This window comes from Petaurus breviceps, unplaced genomic scaffold (genome assembly GCF_028583685.1).
Source record: "Petaurus breviceps papuanus isolate PSGF00001 unplaced genomic scaffold, PetGlider_PUasm1.0 186, whole genome shotgun sequence".
In the NCBI taxonomy this organism is placed as follows: Eukaryota; Metazoa; Chordata; class Mammalia; order Diprotodontia; family Petauridae; genus Petaurus; species Petaurus breviceps.
The window spans coordinates 30579066-30605936 of record NW_027185798.1 but is presented as its reverse complement, the minus strand read 5'-3'; the positions used below and the strand labels follow the sequence as shown (position 1 = coordinate 30605936).

Here is a 26871-nt window from a genome sequence, read left to right as displayed (position 1 = left end):
CTTCCTTCCTTCCTTCCTTCCTTCCTTCCTTCCTTCCTTCCTTTCTTCCTTCCTTCCTTCCTTTCTTTCTTCCTTCCTTCCTTCTTTTCTTTTTTGGATTTTTGGAGGGGGGAAGGTAGAGCAATTGGGGTTAAGTGACTTGCCCAAGGTCACATGGCTAGTTTTGTGTTAAGTGTCTGAGGCCGGATTTGAACTCAGGTCCTCCTGACTCTAGGGCCAGTGCTCTATTCACTGCACCACCTAGCCACGCCTGTCCATTTTCTTGTATGAGACATTGGGGTTTTTTTAGTTGTGTCTGACTCTTTGAGATCCCATTTAGGGTTTTCTTGGCAAAGATACTGTAGTGGTTTGTCATTTCCTTTTCCAGCTCATTTTACAGATGTGGAAACAGAGTTAAGTGACTTGCCCAGGTTCATACAGTAGTGAGTGTCTGAGGCTAGATTTGAACTTAGGAAAAGGAGTCTTCTTGACTGTGGACCTGGCACTCTATCCATTGTACCACCAAGCTGCCCTGAGATAAAGACTAAAGGTATTGTTATCACCATTTTACAAATTTGGAAACTGAGGCTCCAAGAGGCTCGAGTGCCTATGGTTGCACAGTGGCAGAGGCAGGATTCCAACTTAGGTCTTCCTGGTGTAGTAGGTCCAGTGCTCTATCCCCTACATAAATGGTGGGTCTTGTGTTTGACACTTCTGCAGTACCAGTGGCCTCTTCCACGATGAAATTACTAATAGCTAACTAATATGGCAATTTAAAGTTCTCAACATGTCTTGCATTTGACTGATAAGATCAGGGATGATGATTTAGGAGAAGAATAAAGATCCTTCCTCTCCTGGCTGAGACTTCCTGCCCAAAGGAGCTCCTTGCTCCATGAGACAGTCACTTTTCACAGAGAAGGCACTTCTTGAATATAACTAGAAAAACATGAATTGTAACATCAATCATCTAAGCCTCCCACTATCCAAAGAAAAGACAGGTAAAGGGAAACATCAAACAAACGGTTTGAGGCTGTTGTTTCAGAAAGCACCTGCTCATTTTTCAAAGACATTGTGATAAAATCACCTGCTGATCAAACAGGGCCAGCCTTGGCCCCTGAGTCATTATAGTCCCATGTCCAACCATCATTTAAATGGCTTTAATCTAAAAATTTTTATCTGTGTGTGAAACAAAGCTGTCCAACTTGTTTTGCTAAATATTTGTTCCTGTGTCAGTCAAAGAGTTTAAAATAATTTTTTGAAACTGAAAAGTCCCAAAGGAGTTCTGGAAAGAGCAGTGGGCTTGGGGTCAGAAGACTTGAGTCTGAGCTTTGGAAATGTCATTTTTGAACCGGGGGGACTTTGGGGAAATTTCTCCTTCTTGCCCTCAGTTTCCTTGTTTATAAACTACAGATAATAATTATATTACTTATCTTACAGGATTGTTATATAGACCAAATGAAGTAATAATGTCTCCAAAACATTCTGTGACCATGAGGGGTTAAATAAATGTAATATATATCATCATTGTTACTATGTTTACTAGAATTATTACTGTATACACTTCAACCATTATACTCACCATCTTAATATCAGTAATAAAGGCATATATTCATGCTTCCTTAGGATTTTTCCCCACATTTTTTTTTTTACAAAAAAAGCAATGTACTATTTGGGATCTTAAAGGTGCCCCCCCTCTCTCCCCTACTTCCCTAGTAGAAAAGGATTGAAACTCACCTCTTTCACCAACAGGAGGAAGTGGTGTGTGGGGCAGCCGTTGGTGGACTGATGGCTGGACACCTGTAACCTTTTATTCAGTCACTAATTACACATGGGAGATAGGAAGGAGACACCCTCTGGGTCTGATGACCTGATTCATCACCAGCTAAGCCCAGCCCTCCTCCCTCTCCTTTCTTTTCTGCAGCCAGGCTGCCCAGGTTCCCATTTCCTTCTGTGTGATGCTTCAGTTAGACTCAGGCATGAGCCTTATCCAGAGGAAGGACAGCAGCACTGATCAATCTTCGGTTTGATTTTGACAGAGGTTGAGGGTTGTAGCTGTGGACTTAAGGGCAGTGTTTGTGGTAAGGTGCTGGCTACTATTAATTTAACCCAAGGATCCAACAGCATTTCTATTTGACAAGTCATAGGACTATCAGGGACTTTAGAGGTCACCTGATCCCTCCCTCTGCCTCCAGGATGGCACATCTGACTCAACCCCAATAGAAGGGTGTCAATCATGTGTTTAAAACAAAGAGACCGCTTTGCCATGTGACAAAGTAGAGATACTAGTTCTTTCAGATGTGGGAGCTAAATGTGCCTATTTTCCTGCCCAGAGGTGGAGTTGGGGGAAAAAAACAGCAACAACCTGTTACTAATGGCAGAGAATTTGCCTCATTCCTGCTATGTTGTGTTTATGTTGTATAGAGCTATTTTTCTTAGATGTTTTTCTGTTCAAGGATAGGGGTAGGGACCTGTGACTTCATTAATATAGGGAATATCTGGAAGATGAAATTTTTTCTACTCATTCGGATCAGGAATTTCTCTAAACCTATAGTCTCGGAGAGCTCCCTAGGGAACTGAGAGGTTGTCAGTAGGTCAGTTAATCAGTCAGTCCACAAGTATTCAGTAAGTATTGAGTTTGCTCAAGACACGGTGCTAAGCTCTGGGGATGTCAAGAAAGGCAAAAACCAATGACTTCTCTTGTGGAAAGTACACTTTAGTCAAGGAAATAATGTGCAAACGACTCAGTACATAGAAAATATAGGAAGAGAAATAATGCGAATGGAAGGAAATTTGAAAGGGGACGGCATCAGCAGCTACAGGGACTGGGTAAAGCTTCCTGCAAAAGATGGGGCTTGAGTTGAACCTTCCAAGGAAATTGAGCAATGGAGGTGAGGAAGTTGAAGCATTCAAACAGACATGCGGGGCGTTGAGGCCAAAGGCATGGAAATGGTACTATTTCAAGAATGGCAAGTAGGCCTGTGTAGTGGTATTGTAGAGTGGCTGGAGGTAATTAAGGTGTAAAAAGACTGGAAAGGTAGGTGGGGGGTGGTGGTGGTCAAATAGAGCACTTTATATTTGAGCCTGGAGGAAATAGGGAGCCACTGAGGGTCATGGAACACAATGATGACACAGACTTATGCTTTAGAAAAAAAAATCACCTTTGCAGCTAAAAGGATGATGGATGGGAGTAGGGAGAGACGAGTCATGGAAACCAGTTAGAAGTGTTGCAATAGTCTAGGTAAGGAGTGATGAAGGACTTAATTAGGGGTGTGATTGTATGAGTGGAGAGAAGGGGACATAAATGATAAACCTTCTGATAGTGCAAAGAACTTAGAAAAGGATTGGATATATAGGGTTAGTGTGAAAAGTCAAGGATGATACTGAGATTTCAAGCCTGGGGAACTGGGAGGAAGTTGGTATCATTACCAGTAATGAGAAATTTGGGAGGTGAGGATGGTTTTGAGAGAAAGATAATAAGAAAGGTGATTCTGTTTTTGTCATGTTGAGTTTGAGATGTTATTGGATATCCATCTGAGATGTCCAAGAGGCAGCTGGAGAAGTGTGACTAACTCTGAGAATATAGATCTGAGAACCTGCTACCTAGATCTGAGAATCATCTGTATAGGGATGATAATTGAACCATTGGGAAGTCATGAAACTGTCAAGTGCTAAGCATGTAGGTGACAGTGGAGCCTGGAGTCAGGAAGATCTGAGTTCAAATATAGTATCGGTGAGATACTGACTTGCCCAGGGTAACATAGCCAGAATTTCAGAGACGGGACTTGAATTCAGATTTTCCTGGGTTTGAGGTCAGTTTTCTATTTATAGTGCCACACTTACTCTCTTAATAGTCCAAAGGGGTTATAAATTAACTGCTCAAGTTATTAACTCCATTCTGCAGAGAGGCAAAGAGAAAGACTAAGGCCTACATTATTGATGAGACATTGGGAAAAGGCTGAAGGAGAGGGGAGGAGAATGAAAAAGGAGACCTCAAGATGCCTTATTGTCAGTGCTCTTTGTGAAATCCAGAACCATAGTCTTTCTATTAGAGAGCACAATCATCATGAGAGCACATAGTGAGTGTAGGGGAGAAATCCTGTATCAATTGCTTTAGAATATAGACTATTTCTGGGTATTACAAAGAAAGTATAGGACCCTTTCACCAGAAACTGGAATGGGATTTTAGAACAATTCCTCATAATATTGTTATATGAAGACTGCTCAAAGGAACCAAAATGCTTATCCCTAAGAAGACAGTGCATGTATCCTAACAATTATATTTAAAATATCAAATATTAATATATTCAAATATTAAATATTAACATTCAAACATTAAAAACAATCTTTGTGGTGCTGGGACCCTCACTGATTGTGGGGATCGTGGGAGAAGGGTTAAAATATGTTGTGTGCCTATGCACTTTTTGCTTGTAAAATACAACTATGATGAAGTTGAAAAGAACACTGGGCTTTCAGTTTGAGTACCCATATTTGAATCCAGGGTTTGCAAGGTGCTATTTGTACGACTAGATAAATCCCTTTAGCTTTTTGGACTTTGGTTTCCTAACAAGTAAAAGGAAGTAGTTGGACTAGATAGTAGTTGACATTTACAAGGACCTTTAAAGTTTACAAAGCACTCTATGGACATTAAGTCATTTGAAACTCACAAACCACTCTTTGGGGTGGCCCATGTCAGACGTTGGCCCCCTCGAAAAAGACACTAGTTGTGTGACCCTGGTCAAAATCTTTAACTTCTCTCAGTCTCAGTTTCCTCATCTTTAAAATAATGACTCGGCCTGCAAGATTACTTCTAGCTCTAAATCAATGGTACAATGAAAGAAGGGAAGGAAGCCACTGAAGATTCTTTAATAAGAGAGTGACATAATCAGACTCGTATTTGAAGAATGTATATTTTGCTGCAATGTGTAGGATGAGTTGGAGCACTGGGACACTTCAATCAAGGAGACAAATTAAGAGGCTATTGCAATGTCCAGGTGAGAGGGAAAGAAAGCCTGGCTTAAAGTGGTGTCTGTGTGGTTGTTGAAATGGAATCAACAAAATGTGGCACATTATTGGATATGGGGGAGGGAAGGTTGAGTGAGAGTCAAGCATGACCTGAGCTTGTGAATCTGGACTAGAATGGTGGTGTTGTCCCTAGCAGAAATGAAGTTTGGAGGAGGGATGAATTTTGGGGGAAATAGGATGCATTTGGACATATTGCATTTTTGTTGCCCATTGAACTTCCGTTTGGGAAATATGGGACCAGATGATGTGGGACTAAAGCTCAGGACAGGGTCTTGGATTGGATAAATAGATCTAGGACGCATCTGCATACAAATGATCACTGAACTCCTGGGAGCTGACAATATCATGAGGATTAGAGAAGAGAAGAGGAAAGAACCTTGGGAGAGAGCTACAATCAGTAAGTTGAAGGAGGATGATAATCTGGCAGAAGAGACTGAAAAGTAGTGGACAGAAAGCGAAGAAGATCATAAAGAAAAAGCTAAAGAAGCTAAAGAAGGAGAACATATCTAGGAGGAGGGAGTGGTTAACAAGGTCAATAACTTTGACTGTTGGGAAGTTCATCGATTGAGAAAAAGGTCATTGGATTTAGTCATTGAGGTATCATCTATATCCTTGTAGCAGTTTTTGCCTAGTGATTGAGTTGAAGGTCAGATTACAAGGTATTTAGAAGTGAATGCAAGGTGAGGAAATGGAGGCAATGACTATAGACCATTCTTCATATGAATTTGGTCAAGAAAAGAAGAAGGAGATGATCAGGCAAGACATAAAGAAAAGAGAGTTAGATAGCTGAGGCAGTGGCGAGATCTAAGAAAGTGTTGGACTGTTTTTAGGCTGGGGAAGACCCAGGATCTTTTGTATACAACAGAGAAGGAGTTGGTGGGTTTGGAGAGACTGAAGATGAGATAAAGAGAGGGAAAGACTAAATGAGCAAGCTCCTGGGACAGAAAGAGATGGGCTCAAGATCAGAAGAGGAGGGATTAGTTTTGTCAAGAAGGCTCACATCTTTCATTGGAGATGGAAGCAATGGGGAAGTGAGTGGAGAAGGATGAAAAGGTGTGGAGTGGGGGAAAAGTGGGAGCACCCAACACATTGTGTACATGTGTAGTGAAGAATCTAAGCTCCTTGAGGGCAAGTGTTGGTTTCTTTTTACATTTGTATCCCCAGAACCTTACATAAGGCCTGGAAACATAGTAGGTGCTTAATAAATGAACATTAAATGAATGATGGTCTTATTTTCTCAGTGACATAGGAGGTCATCACCTCTGCCAAGAGAGAGGAAGGAGGGAGTAACATAGGAGGTCTGAATCTTAGATGAGAAGGTTTGGATAACCACTATGGAGGGTGTGACAGTTCATGACAGGATTGACATGAATAAATGAGGGCAAATTTAGTGATCTTGACGATTAGGTATGAATTTGCAGTGATCCTAATTGGCATAGTTGTATGACTTCCTTTAGGTATGTTCAGCATCATGTAAGTAGAAATAGAGGAAGTGAACTGTGACAGTAACTCAGGGTTAGGGTTTAACAAGGCATTCCTGGAGATAGGACAAATAGGTCAAGGGGTCCAAGCATATGTGATAGTGTATAGTTTAATTGGTTAATCATAGGATCAGTATTATTAAAGAGGGAAGGGAGGCCAGGGCAGTACTGGAGTGGTGCAGAGACTGGAGGTCATGATGAAGAAGGAATAGGTTTAAAAGAGGAGAGGCAGAAAAAGAGATTAAAAGGGAGGAGGTTGTGGGTGAATAGAGGAATTTCAAAATTCTGGATCTGATGGTTAAGCAGTTATAGACTATGGTCAATTTTAGGGTATAACTATTCCTGTATATGACTGATTGGAATTGTATATGGCTAAAATGGGATTCATGGCATCTTGTGAAGCTGATTAATGGAGAGGTTATGGTGTTGTTTATATGTAGCACCCCCTTTGGGTTACCTCTTTAAAACTGAGTAGTCGAAGGAGACAAATTGTGTCCTCAGGTGACTACTTCAACCTACTACCCCAGGTTCAAGTATATTCTGTAGATTTTTGCTTCTAATATCATAGCTGAGATCTCACTGCAGTGCCTACCTTTAATAGTCATACAATAGACATAATTACATTTTCTCAACTCAAAGACTAAAATGTCAGAAAAAGAAAAGTTACAAAACTTTCTCTCTATGAACATGGGGGACAGTCACTCAAAATACATATAGCATCAGTGGAAAGATTAGATACAAACAGAGAATACGCTGGCAATGTGGCACAAATATAGGGAACATATGTGTCCAAGGAAACTCACACATCCAGCACTGAAGGGCCCCAGTGCCTTTTTTTCCCCTTATGGTGGAATATTCCCCTTATACTGCTCTCCCTTGCATATAGCATCTTTCCTGTACAGCTCAGACAGGGGTTTCCTGGAGCCTGTTCTTCTATACAGTTTAACTTTAAGCTGCCAGAGTTAATTCTCTCTTTAATCCATAATTGTCTCTCTTCTCTGCTGCCAGGGGTAATACTCCTTGGAGCTGTTTCCACCAACACTATTTTTCTTAGATTGCAAGGCTAGCCTTTTGAAAGTCATCAGGGGCAGGAACAGTCTTGAAAGATGGTCCAATCAATGACATATTGCACACCAATTTCATTGGGAAAACTTCTTCATACTTCATAAAAAGGTATTAGGGAATAGGCACTGGCTGTGGGCCTCTTCTAACACATTAAAACCACATTACCTGTTCCCTCTGAGATTTAATCCAACTGGGAGGAAAATCAATTGATTAAAGGTATCCTGACCAACTCCTCCTTTGCCCAAACCCCATATAGAATTAAGTTCCTTTAAGGCAGGAATTATTTCTTTTATGTCTTTCTATCTCTAGGGGCTAACATAATGCCTGACACACAATAGGAGATTAATAAATACTTATTGACAGAGAAGTTAATTGATTTGGGGGGACATCAATATTTATATTTTGGAGTATCCAGGTATGACTACAGGAATTAGGATGAGAAAGAAATCAATAATTTAGATACTGCTTGAGACAGGAGAAAAAATGACCTAGAGGTTGATAGATTATAGCAACAAGAAACTGGCCTGGGTGATAAAGATGTATGGAGTGGACTTCAGTGGAAGATCATGAAGGTGGCAAATGCGAGTAAGTAATGAATTATATACGTACTCCTTCTGGTCCCTGAGAATGACAGTAGCTAGGGATGTAGTGCCATCTAAGGAGAATCAAGTTTTCATGGTTTAAAAAGATGGAAAGTGTGTGAAGTAAAGAAATCTAGGATAAAAGGAAATTTGTTAGCAATCCAGTGAAGATTCCAATGGAAACAGATGGTTCTCCACTGGATGGTGAAGAAAGATCTGAACTGTGGAGAGGTAAAGTTTAGTTGGATAAGGATAAGGGTCCAGAGAGAAATTCTAGGGAGGAGGGAGATTTTCATCTCAATAAACATTAACTGAGGCATGGTGGTAAGAGGAACATCATCTGAATTTTTTCCCCATGAAACAAGGCATGAACAATTACAGAGTGACACTTTCACTCAAGAATCCTATGATGATTGAACATGGAGTTGGTGTGGTCTCTCTTCCTCTGATCCCAGTGGGCCCAGAATTCTTAAAGCTGAGAGACCTTGGCATTGGAGGAAGAATAAGGTGTTGAGTATGTCCTTTAGTTGAACTCACATTCCTCCCAGGTTCTGGTGCCTCATTCTAAGATGACAGGGGATGATACGTATTCAGGAGACGCCCTCCATATGATCCAGGCACTCATCTTGTGATCTCGGAGGCGCCAGAGCCATAGAATCTTATGTGCTCTAAGACTCATCCCAGAATGGTGGGGGATGACACATGCCCAGGACATATTTTATTCCTGGTCAAACTTGACCTATGCCAGGCTTGATGCTACACCAAGTCTTGGCAGCAATAGTCCTAGTGTCTGGGTACTTCATGGTTATGTAAGGGGGGATTGCTTGCTTTTCTCAGATGCTTTAGTATTTAATGCCTCCACATATGGCAGTAGGTTCCAGAGAAGGAATTCCACATCCTGAATTGGAGAATGGACTGTGTCAGTGCTCTACCATCTCCGGTCCAGTCTCATTAGTTATCATCCCATATTTCTCTTCCCGTTTGTGACTAATCTTCTTAGAAGGCTATCTACAATATGTGCCTCCACTTCCTTTCTCTTCCTCTTACTCACTTCTTGACCCTGCAGCCTGGCTTCCAACTTCACTATTTAACTGGCACTACTTTCTCCAAAATTACCAGTGACTTTTATTTGCCTGATGTAACAACTTTTTCTCAATCTTTATCCTTCTTGACCTCTCCACAGCCTTTGGCACTATCGTTTATCTTCTTCTCTTTACTATGTGCTGTCTTTTCTCTTGGTTTTCACAACATTGCTCTATCCTTGTTATTCTCTGACCTGACTGCTCCTTTTCAGTCTCCTTTGCTTATTCTTAATTCAGGTCATACTTGATAATTGTGGGTTCCCCTCAAGTCTCTGTCCTGGATCCTCTTCTCTTTTTCCTCTATATTGTTTCACTGGGTGATCTTATTAGTTCCCATAGATTCAACTATTATCTCTATGGAGATGTTTCTTGGATGTATTTTAGGTAATCTTCCACTCAGCAAACAAAGTGATCTTCCAAAAGTGAATGTTTGACCATATCACTCTTCTCCCCATTCAATATATTCTAGTGGCTCCCTATTGCTTCTAGGATCAAATATAAAATTAGCTGACTTTTAAAGCCCTTTATAACCTGGCTCCTTCTCTACCCTCCTTCCATCTATACTCTTTGATCAAGTGACACTGACGTTCTTGCTGTTCTTCTCACACAACACTCTATCTCCCAACTAAATGCATTTCCACAGGCTGTCCTGTATGCCTGGAACTCTCCTTCTCCATCCCTGTCTCCCAGATCCCCTGGCTGTCTTCAAGTCTCAGTTAAAGTTGCCACCTTCTCCAAGAGGTCTGTCCCACTCTTCCTTAATCTTAGTCACTTCCTTCTAAGATCATCTCCAATTTACCCTGTATATACCTTTGTACATAATGGATTGCATATTGTCTCCCCATTTAGGCTCTGAGTTCCTTAAGAACAGGGTCTGTTTTTAGGAAGATTCTGAAGATCACCTGGAAGGATAAGATACCAGACACTGATGTCCTTACTTGAACTAAACTGCCAAGAATTCAGACTGCTTCACAGAGCACAACTCCGATGGGATGGCCACATTGTTTGAATGCAAAATGCATGCTTGCCAAAAAGACTGTTTTATGGAGAACTCACACAGGGCAAGCATTCACACGGTGATCAGAAGAAGTGATACAAGGACACTCTCAAGGTCTCTCTCAAGAACTTTGGAATCGATTTTGTGACATGGGAGGCACTTGCACAGGACTGCTCAGCATGGTGTGCCCACTTCAGACAAGGTACTGTGCTCTCTGACCAAAGTGGAATTGACATAGCTCAGAGGAAATGCAGGATGCGCAAATTTAGAGAATCCACGCCAAATGTTCACACAGACTATTTGTGCCATGCCCATGGTGCAGCATTCTGAGTCTGTATTGGTCTGATCAGACAGTTGGATACATTGAAACTTGACTTTAACATAGTGATGTCGTTTTGGTCCTCTTTGAAAATGAAGAACAACCAACCGTCCCCAGAGACACAGTGCCTGGCTCGTAGCGGAGGCTTAATAAGTCATTAATAAAATAATACATACAAAAGGAGGAATAGGCACAGGAGCGTCAGCTTTGATTAGTAGAGATCCCACCTGCCTGGGTGCTAACTGCTAACCAGCTAAGGATATTGTGATAACATAGTGCAGAGTAGCTACTGCCTTTGCCATGGGTAATGCTTCTGAGACTAAGTTCTGGGGCAAAGAAGCTTCCAAACCCAGTTCCTGTGTGATACTGAAGCAGGAGCCCACCTTCTAAAAAACTAAACTAACTTGGCAGAAGGAGGTCAGGGAGCAGGGAACAGTGAACTAAGAAAGCACAAAACTTAAATCTTTATTGCTGACACTTTATGTCCAGATTAAATTGTAAACTTTACCTTTTCAGTTATGTACCTCTCCATGTTTCCTCTGTAGTGTTTGCCACTTTTAAACGCCTTTAAAACAGGGATTCTCTTAAAACCTTGTGGACAACCTACCCCCACCTATCGCCAAGGGATCCATGGATAGATTTCAGGTTAATTCTTGACATGGACAGGAAAAAAAATCATCTTTATTTTCACCAACCTCTTACTGAAAGTTATATAGTTTCCTTCAATTATGAATGTAGGCAACACATATTATTCTAAGAAGGGATCCATAGGTTTCATCAGACTGCCAAAGGGATACATGACCAGAAAAAATTAAGAACACTTGCTTGAAAATACCCAAGAGGATAGGGTTAACTCTGGAGGATTCAGGGAAAGAAGGGGCTATTGAGGAAGAAACCAAGTCCTTTATGAACAGCTGGAATCAGAGGAATCCAGGGACTAGGGAAAGAGATGGTGGCTAGAACCCAAGAGAGGGCTCCCTTCAGCTTCAGAGCTTCTGATGCTTCTCCTACTAACTGCCTTAACTTTGGATGGTAATATTTGGTAATGGACAGACCCTGCTTAGGGTAGGAGGTTGGTATAGATGACTTTTGAGTTCTGTTTCATCTCTATTCTAACCAATGTTACAGTTGAGAAAAATAAGATCCTAGAAGTTTAGTAGTGCCCAAAGTCATGCATGGTTGTCTGTTGTTCTTAGTGTTCAAAGAAGACCAAAATGACACCACTGTATCGGAGTCAAGGTGCAGTGTGTCTGACTGACTGATCAGATCAATACAATAAGAGCTGAAAGGCTCTACCAAATGTCAGGCACAAATGGTCTGTATGAACGTTTGGAGAGGAGCTCTCTCTAGATTTGTGCATCTCACATTTCTTTTGAGCTACTGAAAAGTCATACAGTAAGTAAGAAGCAGAACAAGGGTTCTAATTAAGAACCAGGGTGTGCTCTCTTCATCACACCAAACTACCTTCCAAGAGTATTGTATCTGGACTCAAGATTTCACTTTGGATCCTTTCTTTGACACTAGCTGGGTGATCTTGAAAATAAAGTAATAGCAAAAAATCATTTCTTCCATCTAGACCTCAGTTTCCCTAAATGTAAAACAAGAGGCATTCATGCAATTATCTCTAAGGTTCCTTTTGGCTGTCAACCCAATGATCCTATGACCAGACCACTTAGTTCCATGTGCTCAGTGACTCAGGGAAGTAATGGTGAGGGAGGGACAGAGGGAAGAAGGATGATTCTTCAGCAGCTATTTTTACATTAAAAGAAAATATCCTGAGGCTTATAAATACTCAATCTGTAAACACACATCACTTGAGCCAGAAATAGAACCGAGTGTTTTGTGTTGTTGGCAAAATCTGAAAATTGTATCCCTTGTGGTTTACTCTCCATTCAAGGCTTTGACTCTTTACTATAACACATTGGATTTATCACAAAATAAATCTTTATGTCATTGTTTCTGATAAAGGCTTCATTTCTAAAATATATAGAGAACTGAATCAAATTTATAAGAATACAAGTCATTCCCCAAAATGATAGATGATCAAAGGATATGAACAGGAAATTTTCAGATGAAGAAATTAAAGCTATCTATAGTCATATGAAAAATGCTCTAAATAATTATTGATTAGATAAATGCAAATTAAAACAATTCTGAGGTACCATCTCACACTTATCAGATTGGCTAATATGACAGAAAAGGAAAATGATAAACTTTGGAGAAGATTGGCAAAATTGGAACACAATGCATTGTGAACCGATCCAACCATTTTGTAGAACAATTTGGAATTATGCCCAAAGGACTATAAAACTATGTATACCCCTTAATCCAGCAATACTACTACTAGGTCTGTATTCCAAAAAGATAATCAAAAAGGGTAAAGGACCCACATGTATAAAAATATTTATAGCAGTTCTTTCTGTTGAATTGGAAGTTGAGGAGATGTCCATCAATTGGGGAATGGCTGAGCAAGTTGTGGTATATGGTTGTAATATAATACTATTGTGCTATAAGAAATGATGAGCAGGTAGATTTCAGAAAAACCCGGAGGGACTTACATGAACTGATGCTGAGTGAGGAGAGCAGAACCAGGAGAACATTGTACATAGTACAGCGACATTGTGTGATGGTCAACTATGATAGACTTAACTCATCACAGCAATACAATGATCCAAGACAATTCCAAAAGACTCATGATGGAAAATGCTACCCACATCAAGAGAAAGAACTATGAGTGTGAATGCTGATCAAAGCGTACTGTTTTCAGGGTTTTTTGTCTATTTTTCTTCCTTGTGGTTTTCCCTTTTTGTTCTGATTTCTTTCAGAACATGACTAATGTGGAAATGTATTTAACATGATTGTACATGTATAACGTATATCACATTTTTGCTTTCTTGGGGATGGGGAAAGGAAGGGAGGTGTGGAAGAAAATTTGTAATTCAAAATCTTACAAAATGAATGTTAAAAACAATCTTTACATGAAACTGGAAAAATAAAATACTATTAAGTGCAGAAAAACAAAAATCTATGGGCATCAAAATAGAATCTTCTGGAATTAAAACTTCTCCTGACTTTTCCCCTTCCATCATGTTCTTGATGGTGGTCTAATGGGACTGGGAGAAAACAATGAAATGGAGATATAAAATAAGATCCAAATAAGAAACTATTGTTCTCTAAATCTTTACAACTAAAATCCTCACTTATGCTTTGAAATATGAAGCTGCCCAAAATAGCTATTTTTGAAAAGCATGTCCAGAGGAGTGACCCTGAAGATAATAGTAAAATTTATCAAAAGAAAAGATGGCACAAGTTCAAATTTTCCTGGACAGCTTTAAGAGACATCTTCTATTTCAGTTGTCTTCCAAAGTAGATCCTTAACTAGGAGGGGGTCAGGGCCTCAAAGGCGAGAGATCACTCACAGTACCTGCCTTCATAGGATCATAGCATTAAGACCAGAAAGAATCTTAGAGGTCATCCAGTCCATTCCCTTCACCTTGAAGATAAGGACCTCAAGGATGAGAGACATTAAGTGTCTTGCCCAAATTCTTAAAAGTAGTGTCAGAGGTGATATTTGATACTAGGTCTTCAGGCTCCAAAGACTTCTGTACTAAGTTCTTTAGCAATGTAGAAACCTCTGAGTTTAGCATCATTGGCAAGGATAATAATTAAAATTGGAGGCTACCAGATGGTGTGCTTCCTCCCCCCAGTGGCCAAATTCTAGGTAAGCTCTTCTCTGACCTTACTCCCTTCCCACGTCTTTGATATTTCCCCAATATCAGCCTCAAGGTGTTCCAAGTCTCCATACTGTGATTCCCATCCCCCTTCCTTTTCTCCTCCCCTCTCCCCAACTTAATTGAATTAAGGATATCTTTTGTGCCATCTGCTCCAGGGGGAAAATTGCTATTTACAACTCTGTTCAAAAGCATTTCTTAATTTGGAGAAGGCAAACAAAATATTTGTTAATGAGGCCACAGAATCATAATATCTTCCAACTGACAGACTTTTAAGATGATTTAGGGTCACATCTACATGTGCCCCCCCCCCCCGCCATTTGCAGATGAGGAAACTAAGGATCAAACAAATAAAAAAAGATTTGCTCATGTTCACACAGCTAGCTAGTGGCAGAGCTGGCACTAGAACCCAGGTCTCCTGTCTCCCAGGCCAGTGCTCTTGAATGAACCTTAATAAGATCATTAATATCTATGCCAAGAACCTCCATTTTAGATAGGTCATATTAATGATATGGTAGAACTGTATTTATGTGTTCTGTAGTACATTGGACTCATTTGTATGACCAGCATATGGCACCTTTATGACTGACCATCTCTAATCATACTGATCTATATCTCACCACTGGACCTAGATAACTCTGGAGGATTAAGTGAGGCTGGTGACCTTAAACAGACCTCCCTCACTTCAATCCAATTCACTTGCAAGTCATGGTATCATCTTCTTGATGTCATGGTCCTCTTTGAGAACAAAGGACAAACAACAGCCTTTATGATTATGTTCTGGTTCAAAAGAAGGCAATATATTCTAGGAAAAATAGCATTGGGGCTAGGAATCAGCAGGCGTGAGACTGTAAATGCAGCTCTGCTATTCATTATCTGGGTGACCTTGGATAAACCCTTTAACCTTTATCGACCTCAGCTTTTTCTTCTGAAAAATGAAGCAAGTATACTAGATGACCAGTAGAAGCTTTACAACAGTTTGACTCAAGAAGTTTTATTGGCTCCCTATTGCCTCCAGGATAAAATACACATTTCTCTGGCCTTTAACTCTTCCCAATCAGGCTCTAATACCTCTTTCTAGACTCATTACTTTCCAATCAAAAATGACCTACTTGCAAGTCTGTATCTCTTTGTACAAGTTGTCCTCTAAAGGATTCTATACTTTCCCTCCTTATTTCTGTCTCTTGGAATCCTTATATCTTTAAGCCATACACAGATTAGTAATAACCATGCCAATTATCGTTAACTTTACCAATAACATGGTATAGTGTAACTGGAAAGATGAAATACTATTATATAGATGCTGATATCTAGATACTGATAACATAGATGCTGTATACATTTAGACACTGATAACTAAGACAATAGTTGTATCAATAACTATACCGATTAGTAACTTGATAATTAATAATTATACCAACTGTTACAATCAATTTGAGGCTATTCCTGATACATGCCCCACCCCTGTCCACATTAGTTGGTGCTATCTCCCCAACAGAAATTTCTTGGCATTTCTTTGTATATATTTAATGTTTTTGTACCTGTGTACATGTTGTCTTCCAGTATATTGTAAACCCTTTGAGGATAAGGACTGTTCTGTTTTATCTTTTTTCCCTTTAGTACCTAACATATAGTAGGAGCTTAATAAATGTTTGTCAAGTTCAACTGAGTTCAATAGATATACACTCTATCACTAGGCCTATACTTCATCCTCTTTTTCTTTCTTGGACCTTCTAGAGATTATGCTCCTTCTTGTATAGTTCTTGAGAACCGAGGGTGACCTCCATGATTAGAGGAGGGCTCTAGTCAACCATAAGAAAAGTTTATATATGTATATATATATGTAGATATACACATATCTTGTATTATAGAAGATATTGTGCTGCATTTTATACATTAATTACTACTTTTGTTCTGTAATACAATAAGAAATGATCAATTAAATATTTGCAGATGTGGTCAGAGCCCTGTAGAGAAAGCAAACAATATGTAATATGGCAGGCAAATTTTGGAGGGAAGAAGGTATTCTAGATGGGAGAAGGACATGAGCAAAGGTGCGACAGTGGACATGACCGTGCTGTCTGCTGAAACAATGAATAATTTAGGTCAGTATTGGAGTCTGAATGACTGGATGGGCCAGACCAGGGGGGGGTGCTCAGGATCCAGAAACTAGTCAGACTCACTGCGGTGGACCAGGCAATCTGGGATGATTCTGTGTACTAGAAGTAGATTTGTATGGATAGGCAGGCTGTTAGGGGACTTGGGCTACTGGTAGAATTTGAAAATGGCAAGGAATTAGCATTTGGGAGATCCTGTGGTGAGCAGCTGGTGGGTGTCTCAGAAGGGGACAGAGATACAATGTTGTTAGGTAGGGTCTGGTAGTAGGCAAGTGGCATTGTGAGGAAAGTGATTTGCAAACCATAAAGTACCACATCAATATGAAATGTTATTATGTTTATTATTACTATTAATGATAGCAAAAGTTAACTGGTACTAGAGCATAAGATATGAGTTTAGTTTGGTTGCTGGTATATGAGCCACCATAATCTGCTGATCAGACACATTTCTTTATGGAGATATAGGCTGCTTAGTCTATCTTAACTAGTGTTAGTTGTTGAATATTCTTTCCATACAACGGCTAAGGATACCTTGCTGAGTGTGTCCTTTCCATGTTATGATTAAGAGTGGATAGCCAGGGGTGGCTAGGTGGCGCAGTGAGTAAAGCACCGGTCTGGAGTCAGGAGGACCCAAGTTTGGTTCCGACCTCAGACACTTAACACCCCCCCCCCCCACACACAAACTAGCTGTGTAACCTTGGGCAAATTACTTAACCCCAGTTGCCCCCCAAAAGGCAAAAAAAAAAAAAGGAGTGGATAGCCTTTGGTTAATTATTAGGTGGTTTCTGAGTGTCTTATTTTGTTCCAATTTTGAATCTGAATTACCTGATCAGTCTGAGTTGAGTTTGGTCTGAAATAGTGACCAAACATTGATCCTGAGGTGAATGTGTACAGGCTTGGAGATGACCTTGAAAGTTCAAGAGGATGAGAGGTTCTGGGACTGTTCGGTGGAGTTGACTGGTAACAGGGGAAATTCCTGAATTGGAGAGGCTACCATTGACCAGAAAAGGCCTGACTGGTCAGAAGATATAGACTCTGAGTGAAGACAGGACAGAACAGAAGTGAAAAATGCCTAGTCAGCAATCCTGCAAACTACACAATGGACTTACCAGCAGATTGTGACAATAGTTAAACATTTCAAGTCACTGATTACTTAAGTCTTGTCAATGCAAATGGTGAATTTCTTGCATCTTTTAGCATTTCTTTTGTATTTTCTTGTTCTAGAACTGACTGTACATTGAGTGCTTTTCTATTCCCCCTATTTATGGAGACTCTAGACATGTGCCAAAACCCAAGTTAGAAATAATTCTTCCTTGTGGTTCCAGAATGGGAGTTCCACAAACTAAACAGTGTGATAAAAGGGAGCCAAAGTCCCTTCATTAGAGGGGAAGCTTCCTCAGGAGTGAGTCCAGCCTGGACTACATGAGTGGGTCCAGAAGAGATTAGGCCCTTAGGGAAATGGGAGAGGGAGCCTGTCCCAGGCTTCCCAGGCATAGTAACATTAAAAAGTTACATTAGTCTTCTAGTTCATGTGAAGCTCTTCAGGTAAGACCACAGCTGTGTTTTTAGAGGGAATTAATTCTCACTCAGTAATCAGAAAGAGGTCCGATGTTCAGATTACATCAGGGAAGTGTGATAGTAATGGCAATTAAAGATTCCCCTGTATTGGCTTGGTTTTCAAACTGATTGTGTTACATTACATTATGGCGTAGTCTGCAAGGAGTACAAAGCATAGTGCCTCTATTTGTTCCAGGATCCATGGCCATTTAGATTGAGATTGTAAGGCCAAGGATCCTGGAGGGGTGGAATGTGATAGTAATGGCAATTAAAGATTCCCCTGTATTGGCTTGGTTTTCAAACTGATTGTGTTAAAACCCAGAGTTTGTTAATCCCACCTGTGGGATGGGCTTGTTGATGTGAAAAGAAAGTCCTGAACTGGGAGGAGCTGGTGATGTAGATTTGGAGAGACACTAGAGAGAGGCGGGAGATCTTTTTTTTGGAAGCAGCACCTCGTGGAGGGGGAGAGAGGCTAAGAGAATTGCTGGTGGCCGCTTTGAATTGCCCTGGACTTTTGAGACCTGCCCCCTGAGCTGCCAAGGACTGAGGAGACATGGCTGTTTTGCTGGTACTTTGTCTGTCTGTTTTGATGTTATTTTGCCAGATTTGTCCACTGGTGAAAGACAGTCCTTTTGTTGAAGAAGTCCTGGAACCTGGCTGTTCGCTAAGAAGCCCTGAGACTGTCCTGCAGACAGAGAGTGAATACTGTCCACTGGTGAGGGACAGTACTGTTGTTGCAGGGGTCTGGAGACTGTCCTGCAGACAGAGTGAATACTGTCCACTGGTGAAGGACAGTGCTGTTGTTGCAGGGGTCTGGGAGCCTTTCTGTTGGTTCAGAAGCCCTGAAGAAGGATTTTCTTGTTGTATGTTTACAGAAATCCTGGGAGAGGGCTTTGCTAATGTGTTCAGGGGTTCTAGGACTGTTCTACAGACAGAGGATAAATTCATGAAGGGACTGGCAATGTATCTTATGGCCTTGCTAAGCCTTGTCTCCCCAGGAACTAAGATTGCTGAGAACTTGCCTCGTGTCAAGATGAAGAAAAGACCTCCATTTGGGTATTAAGTGCTGTGTTTAAACTTGATGTAACTCTGGGGTAGATTCAATTGTGATCCAGGGGTGGGGAACTTTTGACCTTATTGTGCTCTGTGATTGACAAATGAAGGTACTTTACCTATGTTTGGAAGCTAATCTCCATTTGAGAAGAGGGGCTTTGTGGTGGACTTAATTAAGGTATAGCCTAGGGGTGGAGAAGTATTTAGAACAGAGACTTTGTAATTGATTGAATGATTGGAAGGTCCTGGGGTGGGGTAGTCCTTGGAGATTATTTAATCACACTTAGTAAATGCTGTATTTGGAATGATGTCATGTTTTAATCTTCTCTGTTCTTGGTTGGTCACTGAATAAAATAGAGAGCACCTATGCTGGTATTTTGAACCTGGGAAGTTGCCTTTCCTTGGCATTACATTACAGGAAGTTAAAAGGCCTTGTCTATGAGTGGGCATCTGCTTGCTCAGCAAGAAAGGTGACTGCACTTTGGGGAAAATGGCAGCTCACTTTCTTTGACAGCCACGTCTCACGTCCTGATGTTAAATAGAAAGTACATGAGCTTACTTTTCTATACTGATAACTTAAAATGTCTTAAATTCCCAAGTGTAAAATGGGGATAATAATTGCACCTATCTTGAAGGGCTCTTGTGAGGATCAAAGGAGATCCCATGTTAAGTGCTTTGCAAACATCAAAGATAGGTATGGATATGTATATATAGTATATATGAATATATATTTTGATATGCAAATATATACTTGCACACAATTATGAGTATATATTCATAAATATGTCACTGGTATTTATATAAAATATGATATAATATTTTATATATGTACATATATCTTTATGTAAACACACATATAGATGTGTGTGTATATACATATATGTATATTTGTGTGTAGAGAGAGAGAGAGAGAGAGAGAGAGAGAGAGAAGCTACTACTCTTAGAGGGAGCTATATGTCAAGTGAGTGAGAGGGCTAGATTCTGAATTAGGAAGACCTGAGTTCAGGTGCCTCAGATGCTGACTAGCTGTGTGATCTAAGGCAAGGTACTTACTTTTTCTCAACCAGTCTCTTCCCTAATGGCACAAACCCAGATTAATTTCAGGGACTACTGGAGAGGAATTTGAACATGGGTGGAGGGAGGGAAAGCCAAAATAGATTGGGTAGAGGGTAATGACCTCTGTAATTGGACCTGTGTTCTGACCACCTAGATCAGGGGTAGGGAACCTGCAGCCTCAAGGTCACATGTGTCCCTCTAGGACCTCTAATTTGGATTCAGTCAAAGGGCTGCACTTGAGAACCTAGAGGGCCACTTGTGGCCTCAAGACTGCAGCTTCTCCACCCCTGGTCTAGATAGTCAGCAGAGGGTTAGTTATTATTAAATAAAGAGTCACTTTAAAGATCCTTGAATAGGGAAGTGACACAATGAAAGAGAATTGAGGGTTTCTTTCAGCTGACAGAATCAGAGTTTCACTAGGATCCTGAAGGGAATAGAAATAGGGAAGACAGAATCCAGAACTCCACCTTTGGATTTTGGTCTTAAATGATCATATCTTTGTTAGCTACTTAATGGCAAATAGAACATCTGCTTATTATTCATTACATAGCTGAGGATCTGTCCTAGATTATAGTCTTGTGCCCTTGCCGAGAAAACCCATAATTACTCTTATGATGAACATATGTTTGTAGTGTTGGATAATTACTATTATGATGAATGGATATCAAAATAGGAAATGAGAAGTCACACTGCCAGGGTTCCACATAGAAGTCAATCATTGGTTTTTGTTCCTATTTGGAACCAAGTCACCTGCCTTCTGAACACTTTATTTTCTATTCCTTCCCTCGAAAGATTAAAGATGAATGTATCAGTGAAGTTTATTTAACAGGGTACCTATACCTTTTTATGGTTAGATTTATCTAGTTTTGAGAGGGGGAGGTTGAGGTTCCCCAATAGCATAGTTTTGCCATATATTTCTTCCTGTAACTCAATTTCTCCTCTAAGAATTTGGATGTTATACCACTTGGTGCATATATATTTAGTATTAATATTACTTCATTGACTATGGTACCTTTTAGCAAGATGTAGTTTCCTTCCTTGTCTCTTTTAATTAGATCTATTTTTGATTTTGCTTTGTCTGAAATTCAGATTTCTACCTCTGCTCTCTTGCTTCAGCTGAAGCATAATATATTCTGCTCTAGCCTTTTACCTTCATTCTGTGTGTATCTCTCTGCTTCAGATGTGTTTTTTGTAAACAACATATTATGGGATTATGGTTTTGAGGGTATCTATACCTTAAGGATAATGGTCTGTGGTTGAGCTAGTGTCACAGGAAGTATGGTAGGGTTCTAATCTCTTCCATAATGGCACAAACCTGGATTAAGTTCAGGGAGTACTGGAGAAGAATTTGAATGTAGGTAGAGGGAGAGTCAAGGTAGGTTGGGCAGAGGGTAATGACCTTTGTAATTGGACCTGTGCTCTGACCACCTAGATCAGGGGTAGGGAACCTACAGCCTCAAGGTCACATGTGGCCCTCTAGGTCCTCCAATTTGGATTCAGTCAAAGGGCTGCACTTGAGGACCTAGAGGGCCACTTGTGGCCTCAAGGCTGCAGTTTCCCCACCCCTGGTCTAGATAGCCAGCAGAGGGTTCTTTGTCTTCCTTCCCTCTATCCCTCACCCCCCCCCCCCACTACTTCCTTTTGTTTTGAGAGAAGTGATTATTTTTCTATTATATTAGCAACCAATTATTAAATTAAGATTAAGGTTTTTCTTTTCCATTTCCTCATTCAGGGACAGTCCCTATAGGTTACTCAGCTAATCTCTGAAGGACAAGGCTGATAGATGAGATTGGTCAAATCTGGGTACATGTTCTGCTATTCTGGGTAGATCCAACTCAATTAGGGAATCTTACTTCTGTTGAGAGTTATCGACAGAATCTAATCTAGGTCCATTCCAGTCCTAAAGCACTGAGCTTTTGCACCCCTCCATTGTAGTCTAGAGGAACTTAGTTCAGGAAGAAGAAAATCAACCAGAGTCATCTGGGTAGAAATGGATTTCTTTGTCCAGATTGCTGGAGTGGCCGAGTCATTCTCAATAGGAGGAGCTGAGGACTTTTAGCCCACCTCCTCGTTAATTTATCTACTCCCTCATTAATTGTTCACCAATCAGGGTTGATTTTCACTTGTCAGGGGTACCTCCTTTTCCAAAAGTATTTAAGCATTCGGGGCTCTATATGGTTTTGTCTTTGGTTACTAAGAAAAAACACTGTCCATCAACTTATTATCAGCTAGTCAAATAAATTTTTAGTTACCCAAGAAACTCTGTCTCTCAGGTTTCTCATTCACCTTAGTTGCCTAACTATGGATAATGAACAGCTTTGGAAGTTATGATTGTATGAGGGTAGGTCTTTTCCTGAAATAGAAACTTGTGGGCAATGTAGTGTCTTTGAGCAGAGATTTTATGTAAATAGATAAAGGAGACCATTGGATCCAAAGTAGGGATTCCACCTTTAGCAAATAGTTTTTATGCTTGTACAGAATAATATGTGGTGTTCTATTACATCTAACTATGCAGACCTGTCAGCAAATGAATTCATACTGTGCCCAGATCAGCCTCTTCATTTACATTATATAACCCACGTTCCAACCATAGCTAAGGAAAATGGAGTTTACAGAACTCCTAATTTACAGTTAAGCTTCTAGTTACCAAACCATTCCTGGTTCACGCTCACATTTTTCACAAGAAGAATCAGTAGGGCTGGTCTTTGATTCTCATGCCAGCACCCTCAAAGGACAACCCAGAGGGCATGAACTGGATGACACATGCTTTTTTATTATGTTATTTTAATTGTGATGAATTGCTCTTTGGAAGTTGACTCCTCTGCTAATAAAGTGTTATAAGAAGACCGAAATAAATGCTTTGATTGTTTTTTAGTTGTGCCAGTTTGGGAACCATCTGGCAAGCGTATAACTAAGAAGCATGCCAGGGCTGTGTACTATAAACACATTATCAGGAAAGTGCCCATTTGAGAGGGACCTGGGAGAGGACCTTAGATATAGAGGCATTTTAAAACTCTGTACTACTTAAGGACATGGGCAGCAGGTGGCACAATGGATAGAGCATCAGTTCTGGAGTCATGAAGATCTGAGTTTAAATCTGATCCCAGATACTTATTAGCTGTGTGACCCTGGGCAAGTCACTTAACTCTTTTTGCCTCAGTTTCCCCATCTATAAAATGAGTTGGAGAAGGAAATGGCAACTCACTCCAGTATCTTTGCCAAAACCCCCCCAAATGGTATCACAAAGAGTCAGACACGACTGAGCAGCAACGATATTTAGGGACATAGGCAATATACTTAGTTAAGAAAGCTTAAGAAGAAGTCATGATTTCCAGATAAATAGTTTCATAGATTTAGAGCTGGAAAGGAGCTCTTCCAACTACTTCATTTTATAGATGAGGAAACTGAGGCCCAGAGAAGCTAAATAACCTTGTCCAAGGTCAAACAAGTAGTGTCAGAAGAAGGGTCAGTTCTATGGGAATTCTGAGACCCTGCCTACCAGTTACATTGTCCCCTACAAGAAAAGGTCATAGAATTTTTAGCATTCTTAGGGCTTTTAGGGACCACCTAGTCTACCTTTTTATTTTATCAATTGGTAAAAATGGCCTAGCGTGGTAAAAAGTAACTCTCCCAGGGACATACATACAAGTAACTGGTTTAGGCAGAATCTGAAACTAGATTTTTTGACTTTTCTACATCAATTCTATGTTTTCTCCTCACTTTAAAAAAGGTAACACTCAAAGATTAATGCTCTGGGTAGATTTGTGAACTGTGCCTAGTTTCCTTGTTTGCAATTGGTATTAAAATGCTCAATGACTGTAACTTTGGAGTGTTCTGTTTTTCTCGACCCAAACTATTTGATACCATTATGATATCATCATCTTGGCTCTCCCAGTATACCAAGCACCTGATGCACCACTGGTAGCACAATGGAGAGTTGGACTTGGAGTCAAAAAAGATCTGTGTTTGAATCCTGCCTCAGACGGTTTTTAGCTGTTGACTTTGGGCAAATCACAGTTAGCTTCAGTTTCTTTATCTCTAAAATGGGGACAACAAAACCACCCACCTCAGGGTTGTTGTGAGGACCAGATGAAATAACATATAAAGTGCTTTGTAAATCTTAAACGTGCTGTATAAATGCTAGCCTTTATTACTGCCATTACTATCATGTTATTACTGCTATTACTATTATTAAATACTCTAAAAAAACACTACACTTGCTTAGAATGCCATCCAATCCAATGATCATTGTTTAAAATAGTAGGGAAACTAACAACCCTAGAAAAGTGCTTTTTAACCATTTCCTTGCCGCTGATTGGGGGGTCAAATATTTAGAAGTATGTTAAACTTTTAGCCAGGTATCAACAAGCATCACAGCAACAGCATTAGGAATACAGGATAAGTTGAGTCAAGCCGTGGTGGATAAAAATATAGAGGCTACAAGAGAGCATACAGAATAGTTAGTTGGAAAGTCCAGTTTATATAGCTAAGAAAAGGTTAATCTTACATAGATAAATGGGTTGGGAAGGAAAATGGAGGGTTAAGAAAAACCTCCTTTGACATGTGTTTCCTTTTTGTGTTCTACAATCAAGTACCTAGTCCAGAGGTGAGGAACATGTAGCCTTTAGTGATCCTCAGTGAAAACTTTTAACATATTGATTTAAAAAATATACTTAGGAGAGACATCTGAATATAGTGGAGAGAGCTGGCCTTGGAACCAGAAAGATCTTAGTCCAAGTCCTTTCTCTGACACAGTGACTAGGAGACCCTGGACAAGGTACTAAGACTATAAGTTGGTGAAAAGGTGCCAACCTACATAGGTAGTGCGTGTTGCCAGACTGCAAAGTTTCCTGTATCAATAAAGTTACAGGTCAAGTTTCCACTTCCCTCTAAATGAACACAACTGCAATGCAATTTTGATCACACCGTAATACAGTCTTGTATCAATATGCACCTGTGATTGCATATGACAGACACTCATTTGAAGGTCAGTGGAGACTGAAGGCACCAGTCCCGGGACCAAAACAAGTTTAGCTCACAGTGAACAGATGCAAAAAAAAAAAAATCATGACATTGTTTTTGCTCTTGATCATTAAAAAACAAATCTTGGCAAATGTGAAGAAATGAAACTTTTTTGATCATTTCTCACTTTTAAAAGATGTGATTGCTTTCTCATGTTGTGAATTTAATTTCGACTGTCCACGACAGTCTGGCTTCACTAGAACTATCCCTTGAGTAGTTTCTTTTGCATTTCTTATGAAAAAAAAATGTTCCTAATATTCTGTCAAATATAATAAAAGCTTAGCTATTTGGGTATGTATGTGTGTAGGGTGTTTATGTTAATTTCCAGACCTTGTTCTGTGAAGATGAAGAGATGAAACACGATAAAAATAATTGCCAACCATTTATTAATTGATTTCCATAGTCCAATTATTTCAACAAGAATGTCCCCAAGATAGTATCAATTAGCCGCAAAGGGTTATGGGTTGATGGGTCTTGTCCCAGGGCCTAAGGGTACCTACACAGTCATCCATACATGTTCCACTACACATTCAACTTTCCCAACACACTCCCTCTAAATAACTCTGGCAGGTTCCAGATACCAATCCCTAAGGCAGATCTTCAGAATTCTCTGAGTTGGTTTCATGTCCAGCTGAAATTCACAGAGGTGCAAAGATCTACAACCCCATCAAGGACTAGGGGAAAGAACTAAGTACTACAGACTATACTAGACATCTACTTTTATTAAAAAAATTTTTTTTTGAGTTGTGGAGAATTTTAAGAAACAGTTTGATTTTGCTTCATGAGCTTATTAATAATCTCCTGGTTAATTTTTTTTGGAGGAACAGCCCTAAATCCAAATCTTCTTAGTTACTAAATTATCAGAGTTCAGGTTAACCTCAAACTTTAAACATTTATTCCAATTATGGGTTGCCTTCACAAGTGGACTGTCTAAAATGGCCTCCTTATTAAAAGGTTGTGGCAATAGGAAGCCTTAGAGCTACACTGGGGGTGACTGTCACTAGAGATGAAATCTGGGTTGAGGTAAAGTTGAATTTTATTTGCTTTTTGGAGAAATCTCACTTGCACATGCTTTGGAAATTGAAATTTAAGCCCAATTGTGTTATCCAGAGAAGAACAGAAGATCTTGATTCTTGTGTTAGCTCTGACAACTGATGAACAGGCGAGTGCCCCCCAAAGTGCCTTAACCCAAACTATTGTTTCTTAACGAACACCACATCTGCATCAATGAAGACATTCTGTAGCAAAGAGCTACAAGAAGGACTGAAGAAAGAAATAAAGGTAGCTTAAAGGGTGTTTTTTTTGGGGGGGAAGAACCCCCCTCCCGACTTATTTTGACAGAAAAGAGTTTTCCCATAACCAAAAGAACTTGTGCTTGATCAATCACTTGGTACACGGTGTTTTCCATTTCCTGTTGTCTAAACTTCGGTGATAGGATTTCTACAGCTTTTCCTATGGACGATATTGGGACCTTTGTTCTTGAATATATTCATAGAGTGGGCTGGAACGGACAATTGGTTTAGAAATTTGACGAGAACTAAATTCCTGGGACTGCCTACGACTTTTGTCTTCCTCCCTTGACTGCCTGTCTCGGAGCTGGCCGCGCGTTTGCGAATCGAACTCTTGACGGTACCGCTGCGCTTCTCGCTCCTGCCGGCGCAGCTGCTCCTCCTCACGGAATTTCCTGTCCCGTTCCTGACGGCGTCTCTGCTCTTCCTCTAATTCCTGTCTACGGAGCTGCTCCTCCTCACGGAATTCCTGCCGGCGTCTCTGCTCCTGCTCCAGCTCCTGCCTTCGGAGCTGCTCCTC

The 26871-nt window shown here is 40.3% G+C and overlaps 4 protein-coding genes across 6 annotated transcripts in view; all 4 read right to left on the bottom strand.

The window, feature by feature from the left end:
• TCHHL1 (trichohyalin like 1) overlaps positions 1 to 1823 on the bottom strand; it is a 10349-nt gene extending 8526 nt beyond the window's left edge. The window contains exon 1 of the mRNA XM_069089976.1: positions 1714 to 1823. The gene's annotated coding sequence lies outside the window, so the exon portion shown is untranslated. The remainder of the gene's footprint in view (positions 1 to 1713) is intronic.
• The window catches only part of S100A10 (S100 calcium binding protein A10), a 462639-nt gene that overhangs the window by 130800 nt on the left and 304968 nt on the right, over positions 1 to 26871 (bottom strand). The window lies entirely within an intron of this gene.
• S100A11 (S100 calcium binding protein A11) overlaps positions 1 to 26871 on the bottom strand; it is a 399965-nt gene that overhangs the window by 68126 nt on the left and 304968 nt on the right. The gene's annotated exons all lie outside the window — the stretch shown is intronic.
• TCHH (trichohyalin) overlaps positions 25448 to 26871 on the bottom strand; it is a 7102-nt gene continuing 5678 nt past the window's right edge. Inside the window, 1 exon segment of the mRNA XM_069089975.1 lies at positions 25448 to 26830. Within this exon segment, the coding sequence (XP_068946076.1) occupies positions 26515 to 26830 (316 nt within the window). The 3' untranslated portion in view covers positions 25448 to 26514.